Here is a 13568-nt window from a genome sequence, read left to right as displayed (position 1 = left end):
TACGTTTTTACCATCAGTGTGTCCATTTTTACCATCATGGTTGTTGTGAATTCTGTTATCGAACTCCCTCCTGTGGTCATGAATGGTACTTCGGCGAGTTCTGTCCATGGACTCCCTCTGGTGGCTGTGAGTGGAGCTGTTGCTTCTGAGGTTCCTTCCACAGGTGTCTCAGTTTATTGTTTGGCTGGCTGCTCTTTTTAACTCCACTCAGATCGTTACTCCATGCCAGCTGTCAATGTTCTTGTACTGGTTCAGTTCGGTCTTCGATCTTTCTGGTGACCTGTCTACTCCAGCAAAAGCTAAGTCCCTGCTAGTTTATTATTTGTTCATTGTTTTCTTGTCCAGCTTGCTATAATGATTTTGCCTTGCTAGATGGAAGCTCTGGGATGCAGAGTGGCACCTTCGCACCGTGAGTCGGTGCGGAGGTCTTTTTGCACACTCTGCGTGGTCTTTTTGTAGTTTTTTGTGCTGACCGCAAAGATACCTTTCCTATCCTCAGTCTGTTTAGTAAGTCTGGCCTCCCTTTGCTGAAACCTGTTTCATTTCTGTGTTTGTGACTTTCATCTTAACTCACAGTTAATATATGTGGGGGGCTTCCTTTACCTTTGGGGAATTTCTCTGAGGCAAGGTAGGCTTCATTTTCTATCTCTAGGGCTAGTTAGCTCTTAGGCTGTGAAGAGGCGTCTGGGGAGAGTCAGGAACGCTCCACGGTTATTTCTAGTGTGTGTGATAGGATTAGGGGTTGCGGTCAGCAGAGCTCCCACTTCCCAGAGCTTGTCCTTTGTTAGTTTAACCATCAGGTCCTTTCGGGTGCTCCTAACCACCAGGTCCATAACACATGGTGTCCGTTTTTACAATTAATGTGTCCTTCTTTGCCATCACGGTGTCCGTTTTTATCATTACCGTGTCCGTTTTTACCACCAATCATCATTTATTTTTCACAGAAAAATAAATGATAACGTTTCTCATATACTTTTCAATGTTAGACACATACAGCACATGGACTGTGAACGGATGTCATCTGCGTGCTGTACACGGACCCATAGTCTGGTTTTGGCCCTTGCCATCTGTGTTGCGCCATAGTTTATAATGGGTAAGTGCTGTATCCTTAAAAAAACTAAGATCCAACACATAAATACAACAGGGAGGTGTGAATGAGGCGTAAGGCATAGCTTGGAATTCTGGGAATAAGCCTTTCAGGTATATGCAGGATGCAGTGAGCTCACCTAGTGGTGGACAGCTTTAAGGGTTTTTCTGATTTTGGAAAATCTCTGTCCCCCCCCCACTGCTGCTTGTAATTTTTTTTTGTAACAGAGGTAAAGACTCTGCGCTGGACCTGGGGAGGGTGAGTAATGCGGAGTTTGTTTTCTAAAAAACAAAAACGTGGTATTGTAAATTCAGCAACAATCCATGTCCTGCACAATTTACTGAATTTCCAGTGTAATAATGAAAAGCTATTTATTCTTTGTTGTGTGGATTAGCTTAAAATAAATATATTGCTAAAAAAACAATAGAAAAAAAAAAAAAGCATGAAGTAATTACACTTTGTAAATGAAATGTAAAAGATGATGAATGTCCGGCCACCAGGAGACGTTCCCTGTGCCGGAGACGTCTGCCGTCACACTCCTCGGATATTCTGCGTACGGCTGTGTGCACGACCGGGCAGGAGGACTCGGGCTCCGAGGTCGGGGAGGATGACACGAGGCGGGGCGCCAGGGCGAAACGAGATTTAACACTAGAACTACCGATGGAGTCATTTTGATTCCTTGCAATTTTTATTTCTCTTTTGTGACTACATTTTTCCGAATTCCGGCTCGAGACTCAGTGACTTTTACTCATTTAGGATGTGGAAAAAGATTTTGTGATAATAAATAATTTTTGGGAAAAAAAAGGAGTACCTTTACGGTAATTACCAGAGGGAGTCATTTTCACTCCCGACTATCTTCTTGCTAGTCTTTGTCGCTAAATGTTATTATTTCTTTTAGTTTTCATTTTCTTGTATGTTTACAATACATATTGGCTTAGACTTAGAATAATTAGCATTTTTGCAAATATACTTGGCATATACAGGGCATATACAGGACATCCGTCAGTGAACTCTCCAGAGGACTACATCATTTCTGTAGAATACGGCCTGCAGTTTTGCTAATATGGCCAGAAGAAGAAGATAAACCCTGACGATATTCTTGCTATTTTGCATTCTATAAATTAAGGTTACAACAATACCAGGAGCAGGAAACTCTAAAAATAAACAAAAACAAGCCAGGAGTCAAAATGACTCCATTCGGTAGTTCTGTGGGGGTGACCAGTCCGGTGGTCCTAGTGTTAATGTGGCCGGATCACCGCTCACCTGCTCTCACATTCATTACTGAAAGCAACTCTAACGTCACTAAAGAATCAGGGGAAAATCTGCGTGTGTTGTGTCTGCAAGACAGACTACATGGACAAAAGTACGTGCCCCCTCCACATTACACTACAGGGGCTCTTCTGACCTCCAATTCTGCATCCACAGAGGGTAATATGGAGTCGGCCCCTCTGCAGATATAATGGCTTCCGCTCTTCTGGGAAGGTTTTCTGTTATGACCTGGTGGTTAGGAACACCCGGAACGACCTGATAGTTAAACTCACACAGGACAAGCTCTGGGAAGTGGGAGCTCTGCTGACCGCAACCCCTAATCCTATCACAACAACTAGAAATAGCCGTGGAGCGTACCTGACTCTCCCTAGACGCCTCTTCACAGCCTAAGAGCTAACTAGCCCTAAAGATAGAAAATAAAGCCTACCTTGCCTCAGAGAAATTCCCCAAAGGAAAAGACAGCCCCCCACATACATTGACTGTGAGATAAGATGAAAGTCACAAACGCAGAAATGAAACAGGTTTCAGCAAAGGGAGGCCAGACTAACCAAACAGACAGAGGATAGGAAAGGTATCTTTGCGGTCAGCACAAAAAACTACAAAAAGACCACGCAGAGTGTGCAAAAAGACCTCCGCACCGACTCGCGGTGCGGAGGTGCCACTCTGCATCCCAGAGCTTCCAGCTAGCACGACAAAATCATAAAAGCAAGCTGGACAAGGAAACAATGAACAAATAATAAACCAGCAGGGACTTAGCTTCTGCTGGAGTAGACAGGTCACCAGAAAGATCCAAGAGCGAACTGAACCAGTACAAGAACATTGACAGCTGGCATGGAGTAACGATCTGAGTGGAGTTAAATAGAGCAGCCAGCCAAAGAATAACCTACGTCACCTGTGGAAGGAACCTCAGAAGCAGCAGCTCCACTCACAGCCACCAGAGGGAGTCCATGGACAGAACTCGCCGATGTACCATTCATGACCACAGGAGGGAGTTCGATAACAGAATTCACAACAGTTTCCTGCAAGATTTTAGAGGCGTCTGTGGGAATTTTTGCCCCTCATCCAAAAGAGCATCAGTGGGGTCAGACCCTGATGTTGGGGGGAGGCCGGGATCAGTGTCTACATTAGAGTTGTTGGATGGGGCTGAGGTCCGGGCTCTGTGCGGCCGCTCATGTTCTTCCACTAAACTCCCCCAACCATGTCTGTATGGAGCTTGTGCACTGGGCGCAGTCATGGGGGACAGTAAAGGATCTTCCCCAAACTGTTCCCGCAAAGCTGGAAGCTACAATTGTCCTCAATGTCTTGTCCTGCAGTATTAAGATTTCCCTTCACTGGAGCTGACGGGCCGAGGCCGCCCCCTGATAACAGCCCATAGTATTATCCTCCTCCACCATCTGTACAGGGGGCACGGTGCAGTCAGGGGGTAACGTCCTCCTGGGATCACCAAACCCAGACTCCTCCATCAGACGCAGATAGATAAGTGTGATCCGTCACTGCACAGAACACGTCTCCTCCAGAGCCCAGTGGTGGCGGCTTTACACCACTCCATCCGACGCTCAGCATTGTGCTTGGTGATGTACAGCTGCATGCAGCTGCTCGGCCTTGAAGCTCCAGGTGGGGGCGCAGTGATTGTGCTGATCTTAATACCAGAGGAGGTCTGGACTCTACAGTTATGGAGTCAGCAAAGCATTGGTGACTTTTCTGCCCTCTGCCCCTCAGCACCCAGCCCCCCGCTCTGTAACATTACGGGGTCTCCACTTCGTGCCAGAGTTGCTGCGGTTCCTTCCACTCCTCAATAATTTCATTCACAGGTGATGGGGGAAGATCGGAGTTGTTACCCCGATGGCTCATATTACAGGACACCGCTGGTTTCAGGGAGCTCTGCACTGCCGGCCGTTCTGTCACATTAGTAAAGGCGGACGGCATAGTGGGGGGCCAGAGGTTATACATTGAGGGGTGAGGAGACGGATATTATACAATGGGGGGTAGAGAGCGCGGATGTTTTACCCCCAAGCTGAGGGACCGATCGTTATACACCAGGGAGTGAGGGACCAATTGTTATACACCATGGGTGAGGAGAAAATTTCTATACACCAGGGGCGAGTGACCGAATGCTATACACCTGGTGCGAGGAGACGATTGCTATACACCAGGGGCGAGGGACCAAATGCTATACACTATGGGCGAGGAGACGATTGCTATACACCAGGGGCGAGGGACCAAATGCTATACACTATGGGCGAGGAGACGATTGCTATACACCAGGGGCGAGGGACCAAATGCTATACACTATGGGCGAGGAGACGATTGCTATACACCAGGGGCGAGGGACCAAATGCTATACACTATGGGCGAGGAGACGATTGCTATACACCAGGGGTGAGGGACCAATTGAGATACACCAGGGGCGAAGGAGCAATTGTTATACACAAAGGGCGAGGGACAGATAGCTATACACCAGGGGGCGTGGAGACGATTGCTATACACCAGCGGCAAGGGGCCGATTGTTATACACCTGGGGCGAGGTACTGATGGCTATACACCAGGGGCGAGGGGCCGATTGAGATACACCAGGGGTGAGGGGCCGATTGAGATACACCAGGGGCGAAGGAGCAATTGTTATACATAAAGGGCGAGGGACTGATAGCTACACACCAGGGGGCGTGGAGAGGATTGCTATACACCAGGGGCGAGGGACCAAATGCTATACACTAGGGGCGAGGGGCCGATTGAGATACATCAGGGGCAAGGGGCCGATTGAGATACACCAGGGAGGAATGAGCAATTGTTATACACAAGGGCCGAGGGACTGATGGCTATACACCAGGGGCGAGGAGACGATTGCTATACACCAGGGGCAAGGGACCGACTGTTATACACCAGGGGCGAGGAGACGATTGCTTTACACCAGGGGCGAGGGACTGATGGCTATACACCAGGGGCGAGGAACTGATGGCTATACACCAGGGGCAAGGGGCCAATTGCTATACACCAGGGGCGAGGTACTGATGGCTATACACCAGGGGCAAGGAGACTATTGCTATACACCAGGGGCGAGGGACTGATGGCTATACACCAGGGGCGAGGAGACGAATGTTATACACCAGGGGCGAGGGACTGATGGCTATACTACAGGGTTGAGGGACTGATGGCTATACACCAGGGGCAAGGGGCTGATTGTTATACACCAGGGGCGAGGGACTGATGGCTATACACCAGGGGAGAGGAGACTATTGCTATACACCAGGGGCGAGGGACTGATGGCTATACACCAGGGGCGAGGGACTGATGGCTATACACCAGGGGCGAGGGACTGATGGCTATACACCAGGGGCGAGGGACTGATGGCTATACACCAGGGGCGAGGAGACGATAGCTATACACCAGGGGCGAGGGACTGATGGCTATACACCAGGGGCGAGGGGCCGATTGTTATACACCAGGGGCGAGGGACTGATGGCTATACACCAGGGGCGAGGAGACGATTGCTATACACCAGGGGCGAGGGACTGATGGCTATACACCAGGGGCGAGGAGACGATTGCTATACACCAGGGGCGAGGGACTGATGGCTATACACCAGGGGCGAGGGACTGATGGCTATACACCAGGGGCGAGGGACTGATGGCTATACACCAGGGGCGAGGAGACGATTGCTATACACCAGGGGCGAGGGACTGATGGCTATACACCAGGGGCGAGGGGCCGATTGTTATACACCAGGGGCGAGGGACTGATGGCTATACACCAGGGGCGAGGAGACGATTGCTATACACCAGGGGCGAGGGACTGATGGCTATACACCAGGGGCGAGGAGACGATTGTTATACACCAAGGGCGAGGGACTGATGGATATACACCAGGGGCGAGGGACTGATGGCTATACACCAGGGGCGAGGAGACGATTACTATACACCAGGGGCGAGGGACTGATGGCTATACATCAGGGGCGAGGAGACGATTGCTATACACCAGGGGCGAGGGACTGATGGCTATACACCAGGGGCAAGGAGACTATTGCTATACACCAGGGACGAGGAACTGATTGCTATATACCAGGGGCGAGGAGATGATTGTTATACACCAGGGGCGAGGGACTGATGGCTATACACCAGGGGCGAGGAGACGATTGTTATACACCAGGGGTGAGGGAATGATGACTATACACCAGGGGCGAGGGGCCGATGGCTATACACCAGGGGCGAGGAGACGATTACTATACACCAGGGGCGAGGGACTGATGGCTATACACCAGGGGCGAGGAGACGATTGTTATACACCAGGGGTGAGGGAATGATGGCTATACACCAGGGGCGAGGGACTGATGGCTATACACCAGGGGCGAGGAGACTATTGCTATACACCAGGGGCGAGGAGACGATTGCTATACACCAGGGGCGAGGGACTGATGGCTATACACCAGGGGCGAGGGACTGATGGCTATACACCAGGGGCGAGGGACTGATGGCTATACACCAGGGGCGAGGAGACGATTGCTATACACCAGGGGCGAGGGACTGATGGCTATACACCAGGGGCGAGGGGCCGATTGTTATACACCAGGGGCGAGGGACTGATGGCTATACACCAGGGGCGAGGAGACGATTGCTATACACCAGGGGCGAGGGACTGATGGCTATACACCAGGGGCGAGGAGACGATTGTTATACACCAAGGGCGAGGGACTGATGGATATACACCAGGGGCGAGGGACTGATGGCTATACACCAGGGGCGAGGTACTGATGGCTATACACCAGGGGCGAGGAGACGATTACTATACACCAGGGGCGAGGGACTGATGGCTATACATCAGGGGCGAGGAGACGATTGCTATACACCAGGGGCGAGGGACTGATGGCTATACACCAGGGGCGAGGAGATGATTGTTATACACCAGGGGCGAGGGACTGATGGCTATACACCAGGGGCGAGGGGCCGATGGCTATACACCAGGGGTGAGGGAATGATGACTATACACCAGGGGCGAGGAGACGATTGTTATACACCAGGGGTGAGGGAATGATGACTATACACCAGGGGCGAGGGGCCGATGGCTATACACCAGGGGCGAGGAGACGATTACTATACACCAGGGGCGAGGGACTGATGGCTATACACCAGGGGCGAGGAGACGATTACTATACACCAGGGGCGAGGGACTGATGGCTATACACCAGGGGCGAGGAGACGATTACTATACACCAGGGGCGAGGGACTGATGGCTATACACCAGGGGCGAGGAGACGATTGTTATACACCAGGGGTGAGGGAATGATGGCTATACACCAGGGGCGAGGGACTGATGGCTATACACCAGGGGCGAGGAGACTATTGCTATACACCAGGGGCGAGGAGACGATTGTTATACACCAGGGGCGAGGGACTGATGGCTATACACCAGGGGCGAGGAGACGATTGTTATACACCAGGGGTGAGGGAATGATGGCTATACACCAGGGGCGAGGAGACGATTGTTATACACCAGGGGCGAGGAGACGATTGTTATACACCAGGGGCGAGGGACTGATGGCTATACACCAGGGGCGAGGAGACGATTGTTATACACCAGGGGTGAGGGACTGATGGCTATACACCAGGGGCGAGGAGACTATTGCTATACACCAGGGGCGAGGAGACGATTGTTATACACCAGGGGCGAGGGACTGATGGCTATACACCAGGGGCGAGGAGACGATTGTTATACACCAGGGGCGAGGAGACGATTACTATACACCAGGGGCGAGGAGACGATTGCTATACACCGGGGGACGAGGGGACTGACTTAAAAACCTGAATCAAGTAAAAAGGACGTGTGGCCCAATACTTTTCTCCATATAATGTACTTAGAAGCAGATTTACTAATCAGGCATTTCATAGGTCAGTCTAAATCTAAAAAAAAAATCTATTAGCAAGCACGGGCCTCTAAATACATTTTGGAGCATTTTGCACGGCTTAAAAGTCCAAAATCCTAATCTATGCCTGCTATCAGCAGGAGCACATTTCTACACCAAGGGCGTGACAATTTCGATCTTGTCGTTAAACATATGGTCTAAAGCCTCCTCCACATTAACCAGGTCCATCTCTTGAAACTTTTGGCCTAAACTGCATCAACAGAGGAACAAGAAGTTGCGGGAACCTTTTGTGCCATTTATGCTGAAAACCTCCACAAACAGATTAATAACATTTCCTCCCCAGGATTTATCGTTGTGGGAGGTGAACAGAGCAGATGATTGCACATGAGCCTTGGTGCTCCAGTGGAAGAGGAGAACCAGAGAAGAACAATGACAAGATCTATGGGACCTCCTGGATCTAATGTCTACCATGTGGAGAGGTGATCCTTTCTATACACAGGATTACCTCTGTAAATGATCCTAGAGGAGGGGTCCCCAACTCCAGGCCTCGAGGGCCGCCAACAGTGCAGGTTTTCAGGATTTCTTTAGTATTGCATCGGTGGTAATGTGATCATCTGCACAGGTGATGATTCCAACCCCTGTGCAATACTAAGGAAATCCTGAAAACCTGCACTGTTGGCGGCCCTCGAGGCCTAGAGTTGGGGACCACTGTCCTAGAGTATAACAAGTTAACATCTGCTATATCTATACGGACAGGTATTCTCATCTTGGCTATGAATGACTGAGATCGGCATACCGCTATGTGCCACAGGCAGGATCTCTCAGAGGTGGCAGTGGTGGTTTCTCCACTTTGGACCATCCCGTTCTGTTACAAGAATGTTGTGAAAGTAAGCAGAATATAGGATTCCTGCACCCAGGAATCTTACAATTCCCATACGCCATTAATGTCTGCTAGATGAAGGTCCCACCTTTGGATACCCCGCCTTAGTTACCGTTAGTGTACAGATGGCCACACATGTGTGACTACTACTGATTCCGATGGAAGTTATGAAAATAACCGACAAATGCTTTTATCTCAACTTATCATATTCCCTTCCTCCTGCACCGATCATTCACTTTCATTTAAATAAGGAAATCTGTATTCAGGAGGCAAAGATGAAGATGGATTATCAGCTTCACTGAGAGGTCAGGTAACAGATGATGCCTATATAGGTCTACTGAGAATGTAGGAGGGAGAAGCTGTAGAACCTTCAGCTGCTTCTAGTAACTGCCTCACCCTAGAGCTAAATTAACAGCTACACTGCTCAGTTCTGCTGTATAGTGTCCTCTAGGCTTCTACTTCTAAGGATAGTGCAGCAGGATGACATTTGTATTCAGGAGGCAGAAATGAACATTGATCAGCTTCACTGATAGATCAGGTAACAGATGATGCATATAGAGGTCTACTGATAATGTAGGAGGGAGAAGCTGTAGAATCTTCAGCTACCTCTAGTAGCTGTCTCACCCTAGAGCTGAATTCACAGCTGCCCTGCTCAGTTCTGCTGTATAGTGTCCTCTAGGCTTCTACTTCTAAAGATAGTGCAGCAGGATTAAATTTGTATTCAGGAGGCAGAGATGAACATTGATCAGCTTCACTGATAGATCAGGTAACAGATGATGCATATAGAGGTCTACTGATAATGTAGGAGGGAGAAGCTGTAGAATCTTCAGCTACCTCTAGTAACTGCCTCTCCCTAGAGCTGAATTCACAGCTGCCCTGCTCAGTTCTGCTGTATAGTGTCCTCTAGGCTTCTACTTCTAAAGATAGTGCAGCAGGATTAAATTTGTATTCAGGAGGCAGAGATGAACATTGATCAGCTTCACTGATAGATCAGGTAACAGATGATGTCTACAGAGGTCTATTGATAATGTAGGAGGGAGAAGCTGTAGAATCTTCAGCTACCTCTAGTAACTGCCTCTCCCTAGAGCTGAATTAACAGCTACACTGCTCAGTTCTGCTGTATAGTGTCCTCTAGGCTTCTACTTCTAAGGATAGTGCAGCAGGATGAAATTTGTATTCAGGAGACAGAGATGAACATGGATCAGCTTCACTGATAGATCAGGTAACAGATGATGCATATAGAGGTCTATTGAGAATGTAGGAGGGAGAAGCTGTAGAACCATCAGCTGCTTCTACTAACTGCCTTACCCTAGTGCTAAATTCACAGCTACACTGCTCAGTGCTGCTGTATAGCGTCCTCTAGGTTTCTACTTCTAAGGATAGTGGAGTAGGTTAAATCTGTATTCAGGAGGCAGAGATGAAGATGGATCAGCTTCACGGAGAAATCAGGTTACCAATATTGCCTATACAGGTCTACTGAGAGTGTAAGAGGGAGAAGCTGTAGAACCAATAAAGAACGGAGAAGCTGCAGCTGCTCCTAGTAACCGTCTCACCCCCAGCGCTGGATTCACAGCTACACTGCTCAGTATTGCTGCATAATGTCCTCTATGCTTCTACTTCTAAGAATAGTGGAGCAGGATGATATCTGTATTCAGAAGATAGAGATGAAAATGGATTACCATCTTCACTGAGAGATCAGGTTACAGCTGATGCCTATAGAGGTTTATTGAGAGAGTAGGAGGGAAAAGCTGTAGAACCAAAGAGAAATAGAAAAGCTGCAGTTGCTTCAAGTAACGGTCTCACCCTAGTGCTGGATTCACAGCTACACTGCTCAGTACTGCGGTATAATGTCCTCTATGCTTTTACTTCTAAGGATAGTAGAGAAGGATCTACTCTTCTACTCTCTTCTACGTGTGTAACAGATAGGAAACATCAGAGCAGCTACTCTCAACCACCCTGGATCCTATTACCAATAAGTAATATTCTGTGACACAAAAATCCCAACAGCTATTTTGGATGCCTGGTATCAACCTTCCTTCAATTAATACTGCTGTCAGTTCATTAAGATAGTTGACGGCTGATTAAGGCAATTAGGCTTGATAACAAATTACCTGTTGAAACAAGGACAGCTTCTTGGCCGCGGCTGGGAATTCTTGCTCGCACACCGAGCTCTTTGAGAAATGACTCCACAGATTGGAGTTTTCCAGATCCAGGCTCTGATAGAGAGGCGGCAGCGAGGCCTGCGGGATGAAACACTGGCTTCACATTTAAGTGGCTGGAGACATATTTGAAACACACATTGATGTTAATTAAGCAATAAATTCTTTTAGACAGCGGGTATGAGGGATGAGATAAGAGCGAGAAGGCGTAGAACCTCACTTGATCACAGTCGCGGGAACGTCTAGGTGGAGGATAATTATAGGAAACGGGCGAATAAGCAGAATTCTCCTTTCTTCGGCCCGATATCTCGCTCATCATTAGGAAGAGCTCATCATAAGTATTCGGGGCTTGATATTGAAAAATGACTCGCAGACAATGGCAGAATAAAATACCTTTAACAAGGCCAAGGCCCACGCTCTCTCCTGCTCTATCCAGGACGGGATCTGATCACGGACACTTTTCTGGGAATCCTAAACATGGAGAACAAAATAGGTGAGACCGAATACGGAGACAGATCATCGGGGAAATGGAGGATGCACTCATGGGGGCATTTTGGGTGTTCAGGATTTCGCTGCCCGACCCATGTACTGGAAGATATGGCAGGCGCAGTCACCGACTTAAAAATGGACCATAAAAATGTGCACTTATTTAAAGCTAACGATAATCCCCATCATTTGTCTAATAAGAAAAGGAAGATTGGTATGTGAGTCACAGCCCCCCAGTCTGATGCTGCCCCCCTTTAAAGGGCTATTCCCATCTCCAATATCCTATTCTAATATGTAATAATAATAATATTAGTAATTACCTCTAATTAGAAATGTAGTACAGTTTTTCTGATAAGCTGTGTTGCTTAACCCATGTGCAGGGCATTGCAATAGGTTAGGTATCTGTGGTTACGATACCTAACTGTCACTATACACGAGGTCGTAACCATGGAAACCTAAGATACTGCAATGCCCTGCACATGGGGTAAGCGACACAGTTAATCAGAAGAAGTATATTACATTTCTAATTGTTTGTATTTGCTAATATTATTACATCTACTACATATTGGATAGGAACTTGGACATGGGAATATCCCTTTAAGGTGCATTCCTATGTCACAAGTGACATGACGTTCTTTACTGCTGCTGAATCTCCACCCAACTAACTTGATTGACAGCTCCTTAGTGTCCCTGCTGCTGCATTTCCATCAATCTTGTCTGATCACTCACCACTGTCCCTCCTCCCTGCTGCTGAACCTCCACCCACCAAGCCCTACTGACAGTTCCTCAGTGTCCCTCCTCCCTGCTGCTGAACCTCCACCCATCAAGCCCCACTGACAGTTCCTCAGTGTCCCTCCTCCCTGCTGCTGAACCTCCACCCACCAAGCCCCACTGACAGTTCCTCAGTGTCCCTCCTCCCTGCTGAGACCTCACACTGCTCAGTACAAGCTTTAGCTGTCAGACCTGCTGGGAGGAGACAGAATACATTTGGACTCATGAGTTATTTCATTCTAGACCCCCACTCAAACTTCTCATCTTAATATCAGCAATATATAGCAATGTGTGCAGTTTGTACTATAAAAAACTAGTAAAATATTCACTTAAAATAATCATATTATTTAATGTGAAAGGTGTAAAGGGGGGAAAAAAAGGAATGTATTACATTTTTGTATATTTTAGTATTAAAAAAAAATTCTAAAGTATGTAATGCTAACTAATTAATACCCAGAAGTGAAAAATATAAAAAAGAATATATAATAAATGTCGCCTTGCAAAAAAAAAGTCCTGATCATGATACAGTACAGACCAAAAGTTTGGACACACTTTCTCATTTAAAGATTTTTCTGTATTTTCAGGACTATGAAAATTGTACACACACTGAAGGCATCAAAACTATGAATTAACACATGTGGAATTATGTATATATATATATATATATATATATATATATATATATATATATATATATATATATATATATATATATATATATATATATATATATATATTATACAGCTGATAGTCCTACTGAGTAGACTGTTAGAATTTGTATTATGGCAAGAAAAAAGCAGCTGAGTAAAGAAAAATGAGTGGCCATCATTACTTTAAGAAATGAAGGTCAGTCAGTTCGAAATATTGGGCAAACTTTGAGTGTCCCCAAGTGCAGTGGCAAAAACCATCAAGCGCTACAAAGAAACTGGCTCACATGAGGACCGCCCCAGGAAAGGAAGACGAAGAGTCACCTCTGCTTCTGAGGATAAGTTTATCTGAGTCACCAGTCTCAGAAATCGCAGGTTAACAGCAGCTCAGATTAGAGACCAGGTCAATGCCACA

The 13568-nt window shown here is 47.6% G+C and overlaps 1 protein-coding gene across 1 annotated transcript in view; it reads right to left on the bottom strand.

Moving 5' to 3' along the window:
* Window positions 1–13568, bottom strand: part of DYNC2H1 (dynein cytoplasmic 2 heavy chain 1) — a 552714-nt gene that overhangs the window by 252322 nt on the left and 286824 nt on the right. The window contains exons 73-74 of the mRNA XM_069759211.1: window positions 11643–11720; window positions 11202–11330 (exon numbers count right to left, since the gene is read on the bottom strand). Of these exons, the coding sequence (XP_069615312.1) occupies window positions 11202–11330; window positions 11643–11720 (207 nt within the window). The remainder of the gene's footprint in view (window positions 1–11201; window positions 11331–11642; window positions 11721–13568) is intronic.

The sequence above is a fragment of the Ranitomeya imitator genome, chromosome 3 (assembly GCF_032444005.1).
Source record: "Ranitomeya imitator isolate aRanImi1 chromosome 3, aRanImi1.pri, whole genome shotgun sequence".
Classification (NCBI taxonomy): Eukaryota; Metazoa; Chordata; class Amphibia; order Anura; family Dendrobatidae; genus Ranitomeya; species Ranitomeya imitator.
This window is presented reverse-complemented; position numbering and strand designations above follow the sequence as displayed.